The 8,986-nt window shown below is 42.7% G+C and overlaps 1 protein-coding gene across 4 annotated transcripts in view; it reads right to left on the reverse strand.

Moving 5' to 3' along the window:
* Positions 1 to 8,865, reverse strand: part of CAPRIN2 (caprin family member 2) — a 34,553-nt gene extending 25,688 nt beyond the window's left edge. Inside the window, exons 1-4 of one of the 4 annotated variants that reach the window (XM_061345808.1) lie at positions 8,739 to 8,865; positions 7,365 to 7,564; positions 5,477 to 5,539; positions 1,315 to 1,401 (exon numbers count right to left, since the gene is read on the reverse strand). In XM_061345808.1, coding sequence (XP_061201792.1) covers positions 1,315 to 1,401; positions 5,477 to 5,539; positions 7,365 to 7,535 — 321 coding nt within the window. In that variant the 5' untranslated portion in view covers positions 7,536 to 7,564; positions 8,739 to 8,865. Of the gene's footprint in view, positions 1 to 1,314; positions 1,402 to 5,476; positions 5,540 to 7,364; positions 7,625 to 8,738 lie in introns of those variants that run through there. The other 3 variants (XM_061345810.1, XM_061345809.1, XM_061345807.1) reach the window with 3 other exon arrangements.
* Between the last annotated feature and the right edge of the window lie 121 nt (positions 8,866 to 8,986).

Below are 8,986 nucleotides of genomic sequence, written 5' to 3' on the forward strand. Positions count from 1 at the left end.
TAAAAGGCAAAGACATAATGCCAGAGCAGTGACTAATCATGTTCAGTGTCCATAAAACCACCGTGGATAAAATCTTTTAAGGATAGTACTTGCTTGAGCTAAAAAAAACAGTTTCACCAAAGATTAAAACATCTGCTTACATAAAAATAATGTATTTAGTGCTTTAAACCCTGAATAACACCATAAAGCACTAAATCTGCTACTTGCCATAAATAGAGACAACTACAGGACAGTAAGTGGCAAACTCCACCAGCCTCAGTAAAATTTTACTGAGAGCTGTACTTCCCAGTGATTTAATCCCAGCACTTTCCCTCCATTGGAAACATCAAAATATCGTCTGGAAGCGAACTTGGGATTTCATCCTGCCCAGCCTCCAAAACAAAGGTTACACGGAATCAAGACCATTTTGCTTAGAGCTTGTGCAAGGCAGGTCTTGAAGAGATACAAGGACAGATTTTAACACTTCTCTAGGCAGCCTGCTCTCGTGCTCAGTTACCCTCGGTGACAATTTTCCTTTTATCTAGTTGGAGCCTACGATTTTATGATTACGCCTTCTACCACATCTCAGCAAAAACCCTGGCTCCACCCTTTCAGTAATCAATTTAGTAGTTGAAGGCCAATACTGTATCTCCTGCCAAGCCCTCACTTCACCAGGCCAAACAAGCCCAGCTCTTCCAGTCTCTCCCCACAGGTCCCATTTTCCAGGCCCCAGCCATTTAGAAACACACCACTGGACACACTGAAGTTTATCTATAGCCTTTGTGTACACCAAGTGACCAGAAACAGGCACACCTGGTTATCAGTATCATGCAATCAGTTCTCTTTAATCTACTGGTCCTCAGTCTAGTCTAGCTTTCACTGCTCCAGGGGTACACTTAATTTACTTTGCCTGCAGCCCCTAAGACCTGCATGTCCCTTCCAGCAGAGCTGCTCCCCCACCAGTCTGTACCTACACAGCAGGTAAGTCCACCTCCAGGACAAGGTACCAGCAGTACCAGTTAATGGTTTCAAGCTTAACTGGAATCATCTCAACCACAGCCGAGTTCCAATGACTCATTTACTTAAGCACAAGTTCTTACAGAAATACAGTGAATAACTATTGTGGAGGTCAGTGGTACACAAAACTGTCAACATTTACTCTGCTCTATTCACTACTCCAGAAAGCTTAAGCACATTGCTCCCCCAAATCCCAAGATAGAAACTTCCAAATATTGAAGTATTCTGCATATTCATGTGTAAGTGTGGCCATTAGAAGAGTAGCACAAGCTTTGCAGTTACTTTCTTACAATACAGGGAAGAGCATTTTAGACTTACATCTTGGCTAAGTCCTGAAAAAGTCTTCTGAAGCTCCTTAGCAAATTCCAAGTTGTGTACTACTTCATCATATTTCTCTACAGCCTCCTACAAAGGAACAAGTAAAAATCTGTCAGGCTTAAGAAGACCAAGTACAAGGGGACTGAGATGCACTAGTAAACTATTATTGAGAACTAGTTACTTAGCATATATTTCTCTAAAATTGTAACCTTTTAAAGATACTGTATCTGTAAATGGTATTTTAAATTTAGTTATGAATATCATTCAACCATGACTGAGATGCAGAAGAAAGCCAGCTCACACCACATGTCCTACAAGTCTGTCTGTATTAGACTTTCCAGGCAACATCTTGTTCAATACTTGGTATACTTATGTAGAAACAGGAAAGCCTGGATACCAGTTACTTCAATTTTCCTTTTGTTCTCATAGATCTCAGCAGTCAGAGGTGAGCAACCACCTAAAACCAGACACTGATACAAAAGCCTGGAAGGAATACAGGACACTGACAAGTTCAGCATAGACCTTTTACCCTCATACTTACCTGAATGCCTTTACAGATTTGTACACTTTAGAAAGAACATGGAAGCTAAGTCATACTTTGAGGAAAAAAGAAGTCTTTCAAATCTAGTTTCCACAAATAAAACAATGTTCCTGCCTTCACTAACGGCTTTAGCCAATATTTCACTAGCCAGTCTTCAAAAAAGTAAAGTGGATTATTAATATGCCCTTTGATATACCCTATTTTTTATGAGTTCTTCCCCACTGAGGAGTCAGTTTATTTTTTATAAATCTCCTTGAAGGATGTGAAGACAGCAAAATGCTGTAGTTCAGACATGCTGTCCATATCCTCATACCATAAGCATGCCTGGGAAATACTTTTAATTTCAGTTGCTTACATGTGCATGTGGTTTATGCTCATGATAGCAGAAGTTTTCTGGAATAGACTCATGGGTCTACTATAAAGCTCTTTCAAAGTAGTGTTAGTGTTGAGAAGCATTTCATCAGTGCAATGACAAAAGCTTGATCTACTGTCCCAGTTAGATTTGGGACATCTGCAAATTCCATATGTGTTCCTAAGCAACTGGAAAACAAGCTACATGCTCATTTGTTCAACCACTTTCATTGATCATTTACCTGTATTCATTTATTTGTAGTATACTAAATATTACTAGGCCTAAATGCAACTCAACACAGTGAGGTGCATGAGTTAAAGCACACATCTGGCAGTTTAAGCTGCCCTCAGCAAATTAATCAATGTAAGAACTAATTAGCAAGTTTACTTCACACTCTGGAGAGTAACTTCTAAGACTCTAATGCTCACACATTGAAGAATACTCACAATTTAACACTAATAACTTATAAGACAGGTGGCAGTAACTGTGCTTTTAACAGTGCAAATTCCAGAGTAAAACTCCCTACCTGAAAACATCAAGAACAGTTACCACTGCCCTGATGGCAAGCTGTAACTCAGCCCACAGGAAAGCAATAGCTTTCTTGTGTCACACCTGTTATTAACATTCATTAACAGCATACTGGAGGAACAGTACCAAGGAAAGCCTGCTTAGCTTGCCAGTGAGAGCATTTAACTTGCTGGAAGCTCTTTATTTCTGAAACAGATGTTCCCTGAAGTAAGACTAGCACACACAGTAGCTCTGGCAGGCATGCACACACCATAAGTAATTAGTTTAATACAAACTGCTTACAAAAGTTCATCATCAGATGGGCACTTCCTCTGTGCAAGGAACAATGTGAATATAGGTGACATCAAGTTATACCAAAGCTTCACTGTATTACAAGCAGTTAGGTTTCTTCAGGCAAGTGTCCAAGCTATTAAACTCCTTCTGCTCTAGCTCAAATCACCACGTCCTGGTATTTATACCTACATTGGGAATTTCCATCTGAAAGGTACAAGTGCAATATTTCCTTATCTTAACCACTAAAACAGGGGTCTTGACTAGATTATTAAATACTGAGTTGATACTTTTACAATAATCATTCCAACAGTTGGACTACCACTGATCAGTTTACTAGCAGGACTGAATCTAATCTCCCATTTTAGAAGACTGGGATATCCAGTTCAGCTGAAAATACTGAAAGCCAGTAACCAAGTTCCTTGCCATTTTCCAAAATCAGCACTGCTGGATGCATTTGCAAGAATGATTTCTACAGAATCCTTCACCTCTAGTCCCCCACATCATAATTTCACTTTCACCTAACATCTTCTCACAGTCCAGTGTGTATGCCAAACAACTAGTCAAATTCAGAAGTAGCTTTAAAACATGTTCAAGATTAATCAAACTTACATAGAATACTAAACAGTCACACTGTTGGTGACAGAAAACAGATCATAGTTAATAGCTATGATAACACAAAAGGCTCTTGCCCACCTGATTCCAGATTGAGTTTAGAGAAAATAAAAAGTCATCATCCTATTTTTATTATATCCCCTCTTGTTCCACTTACATCTGCCTCATTTGGAAATCATTCAGGATAAAGAAACAGTATTTGTGCTCTCATCCTGCTGCACTGTGATACAGCTAGCATCCAATGAAATTATTTTTCCAACTGGTTCACAAGAAGAATCAGCACAGGGGGAAAACAGGCTGGGAAGCAGCCACATGGAAAGACACCTGGAAGTCTGGGTTGATGGCAATTTTAATTATGTCAACAGTATGGCCTAGCAGCCCAAAGGGCCAACCGTGGCCTGAGGCATATCAAGTACAGCATAGCAAGCTGGTTGAGGTAGGTGATTATCCACTTTGCACTGGTGCAGCCCCACCTCAAGTACTACCTGTAGTTTTGGGCACCTCAATACAAGGACAGACTATTAGAGGATGTCCTGAGGAGGGCAACCAACATGGTGAAAGACCTAGAGGGCAAGACTTACAAGGAGCAGCTGAGGTCACACTGTTTGTTCAGCTTGGAGAAGGTTAAGGGGTAACTCAATTGCAGCCTACAACTGCCTTAAAGGTGGCAGTAGAGGGGGAACTGCTGAACTCCTCTCCTTGGTGACCAGCAATAAGACACAAGGACATAATGTGAAGCTGCCTCAAAGGAAGTTCTTGGTGAACATTAGGAAAAGGTTCTTCATTGAAAGTATGATTGGTCACCAGAACAGGCTCCCCACAGCACCAAGCCCATCAGTGTTCAAGGAGCACCTGGACAACACTTACTCATACCACTTAGTGTTAGGTAGTCCTGCAAGGAGTTGGGCTCGTGATCCATATGGGTCCCCTTCCAAATTGAGATATTCTATGATTCTATAACTAGAGCAATAAACCCTTTAGATTATGTGACACTGCTACTCAGATATGCCTAAGTAATAGCTTTCTCAGATATGCTTAAGTAATAGCTTTCATGTTACAGAAACCTTGTCTCAGTTCTAGAACCCATTCTAGTCCAAGACAGAAAAAAAAAACAGAACTACTGTTTAACATTAGGCAAGTCTGCACCAGCTCCACAAAGTGGATCACATTTGTTTAGTGATCTTGCATCCTGGCATTCCAAACTCTAGCAACCTTACATACAAGACATTGCTCTAACAGCATTTGAGAGTGTCAGTGACTCGCAGCTGTCTAACAGCAACACTAGAAGGACAAGAGAGTATTACAAACCGCATCAGTAACCCATAGCCAGATTTGTGTATTAGAGAAGCCTTTAGAAATCATGCAACTTAGATCAGCATCTTCCTTCTACCAACAGGAACTGTTTGTCAGTTATATTTTAACAGCTACTTGTAATCAACATCGCTGTGCAGCCAACTGGCAACTTCAAGTAACACCTACTAATGAAGATGTCATGAAGATTAATTAGCTACTCCAAAAGTCTTGATGTTCGGGTTCAAACACAGCAATGCCACAAAGATAAGCTGCATACAGACACCCCTCAAGAAAGGTGCAGGAACACTGAAGCTGAAAGTCTACAGAGCAAAAATAAACAAGTACCTTCTGTAACCTCCATCTTGTGTGCTGATGTCAAAGTAGGAGACAAAGCTTGTGGGCTCAACATTCAACTTAATTACCAATAGTTCATCCATTTGGTTTTGTGAAAAACACCACTGCAAGCATGCAGGCATTACTTCTGTGAAACACCACCACCTGCTTCAGCAACCTATCCTTCTGATATGGCTGAAGGTTCTGAGGGCATCCCTTCCTGCACTTACCAACTGGTCTTGATTGAGAGCTTCTCCCTTCTTCAGGCGATCTTTGTAGTCTTCTAACTTAAGCTGCAGGAAAATACAAAATACATTTTTTTAATACCAATTTGTCTAATGCAGAGTATGGCATGCAAGTTACATTTCTTGTACTGCATACTGCAACAGAATAAGCATTTTACTATTTGCTCACTTTCAGGAGAAAGGAACACAGAAATTTCTGCTGTGCCTTTGAGTCAGCAATCTCAGTCTCCAGGACTGTCTACTTCTACTTCTTATCTTTGATCTTTCATCTCTTACTTGCTATCTTTGTTTCATTTAAGAAATAGTAATGCATTGACCCTAGATCCAAACACAGTGCCCTTATTTTAAAGGATGCTTTTTTAGCTTTTCCAGTTCCATGCTAGAATTCAGTTACTCTTGAATAATCCTACCTGGCTTTCCAGAGCATGCCTTTCAAAATCTGGCTTGAGTTCTGTTCATCAAGATTTTACAGCACTATTTCCTAAGAAATTAGACTAATGTTTTCAGAGAAGGTTTATTTCTAATATACTGAAAGTCTAAAAAAGCTGAGGTAAACTATACAAAACTATTAGGTATTATTCTTTATGTACACAGGGAAAAGAAAAGGGAACTCATGGCCATGAAGTTAAATATTATTTCATTCGTGTAACGGCCGACAGTTTCATTGACACAGTACCTATAGGAGCCTAGGAGTAGGACTACTTTCTGCTCATTTTACTAAGTCACACTTGCATTTGCTGGTGAGGCCCTTTGTAATTCACGTGAAAAATCAAAGATACTTGAGAAATTCACAACAATAAGCTTTCTTGGGCAGAATCAGAATACCATGCAAAGCTGGTTAATCCCACAAAGAAAACATGCTTATCTGACATTATTCAAAATTACAGGATGATGCATGACATGAGACAGCAGTAATACTGCATCTCCTGCAGGAGGATCAAGTCCCCAGCCACATGGCTAGAAGTCTGATCTATGGCGAGCCTCTCCTCACCCTAAGACATAGCACACAAAGCTTTTCAGACCTTTAGGGAAGCACAAAATATTCACTGAATAGTTTTACTTACAAACCTGATCTAGTAATAAAAGAAACAGCACCATTATTTCTTTTCACCTTGCAGAAAATAGCATTTTTCAAATTAAAAGCCATGCATATAGCCTTCAATCACCTGCCAATTAACTGAAAAGTCTAAGAATGCAAAAGCCTGACTAATTATAGCCACAATATTTTAGGGGTATCATTATCTCAGTTCTTAACACTGTGCTACATTCTCCCCCCCCATATTTATGCGAAGTGAAAAGCAATATATATCTAATATAATTTGACACTTGCATGAGTCAGAGGAAATACTGTTCTAATCTTCAATTTACATACATTTCTACATCATATTAGATATATGCAATTAATAGAATAAATACGAAGATTTCTACAGAACTGCAAACTGCCTCCAAAACAGTTCCAAGTTAGTTCTTAACTGATTCAGCCTATTAGAGAAGCATCCCCAGTTTTGAGCAGCATTCAGTTACTTTTGGTAACTGTTGTGAATGCACTGTAAAGCCAGCAGCTGAGAGCAGGTCTCTAGTTAGCTGCATTCCCAATTGTTAGAAACAAATGTTATGCTCACACAATGTCAAATGCAAGGAGCCCATTTCATAACAATAAGGTTAAAAAAACCCACCATTCTTATAGAGGAGTTACAAATGCTAACAAAAACCCACCAGCAAATCCAAGCTTAGTACCTACTAGAAGTTATTTTTAAAATCAATGATTGCTTTCTATAAACACACACAACCTTATTCCAGCTATTATAAAACAGACACCGAGTTTTAAAATTCACAGCTTAAACACATGCCATGCCAAATTAAAACAAGTTACCTTCTTTTTCTCAATGTTCCTGATCTTGTGTTTGAGGCAGATAAGCCCATTATCAATGTAAGTCTCATATGCCTGGGAAGGAGAGGCTGCCGAGTTCAGTGCAGACTGCAGGGGGCTGGAGGGAGACGGGCTCTCCCCAGACGGGTTCACCTGCTGCTTGGCCGCCTTCATGCTCCTTTCCTCCACCTCCTCTGACCGGCCTGAAGGTGATGGGTGACGGAAAGGGGCTTGGGAAAGCTGCACCATTGAAATGGATGGAGCTGCAAAGAAACTCCTCTTATTTAGCTTTCTCTCACCCACCCCCCACCTCCCCCTCTTTTTAAAATTACATATTTTCTTATCATGTATTCCAAAAACATAGCCACAAAACAGCCCCGGTAAGAATTTAACACCACCTTTCAGTCTTCTCCCTCCCTTTTTAAAACATCCGTTGCAGGAATTTCAAAGCAAGTCAAACTTTGTATTGTTCAAGTCTCCCCACCCATCCAGACACCAGAAATCCTTTACATCGGCAGAATTTGCCAGCACAGGGGATGATTCCAGAAAGCCAGTATAGTGTCCATATAAAACCAGGCAGGTTTCCTGCACACATCACCCACCAGGGAAAAAAACTGCAAGCAAGCAACTGCAAATCATGCTGCCAGCCTCGCATCCAGGCTGCAGCCTGAATGAAGATTTAGAAGAGGCACGCCTGAAGATATAGCTCCTCTTCCTCTCATCCCCATTAAATCAGTTTTACCCCCTCATGACCTTTGCAGCAATCCAACCGAAGAATTAAACTAAAAAGGCTTCAACTGAAAAAGGCAAAACCAGATCACTTGATAAAGCGAGTAGCACGCTCGGATACAACAGCTTTGTTCTTCCTGAAGAGCTGGGCTCTGCTTACACCAAAAGACGGGCCCGTGCCACGGCAAGCCACCAGCTCCGATGGGAGGGGCTGGGCTTTAACCTTGAACATAGAGTTTCTGTAAGAGATGCTCCACCACCCTCATCTCCAACTACTTACACCTGCTCCTGAAAAGCAATGACACCACATTTCTGCCTGCAGGCAGGCCTGCGGCACGCCTCCCTACGGGCACCGAGCCGGGGGAAACCGGCATCGCCCCGGGACGCCCGCTCAGGCTCAGCCTCAGCCGGCGGGCAGGTAACTGCCGCCGCACCCGAAGCCCACCGGAGGGAGAGCTCGGGAGCAGCCCTTCATCACGCCCTTGCCAGGGACAGTGAGGAAGCGCCTCCAGGGAAGAGATGCCGAACCACCCCCCCGCCCCGCCGCCGCCGCTCCCCGAGCAATGGGAAAGAGGAGAAGAGAACAGAGAGGAGCGGCGGCGGGGTCCCTGCCGCCAGCACCAGCATCGCGCCCGCCTCCCCACTCACCTCGCTGCCCGCACACGCTCAAACCAGCACCGTCGCCCGCCCCCCGCCTAATATAGCAGCGGCGGAAAGGCGGAGCGGGGCCCGCCGCCGGGGTCACCGCCCGCCTCCCAATCGGCGGCACCGCCTCACCTGCCCGTCTGCTTTCCCCCGCTGAGAGCGACAGCCGGGGCGGGGCGTCCTCGTGTGGAGAGCTGGCGGCCAGCCCCTCGGCTCGGGGGTCGCTGGGATTGGGGACTGCGGGGTCAGGC

Source organism: Neopsephotus bourkii, unplaced genomic scaffold (genome assembly GCF_033783945.1).
Source record: "Neopsephotus bourkii isolate Nb327-2 ecotype Australia unplaced genomic scaffold, CSIRO-AGI_Nbou_v1 NB_244, whole genome shotgun sequence".
NCBI classification, from domain to species: domain Eukaryota; kingdom Metazoa; phylum Chordata; class Aves; order Psittaciformes; family Psittacidae; genus Neopsephotus; species Neopsephotus bourkii.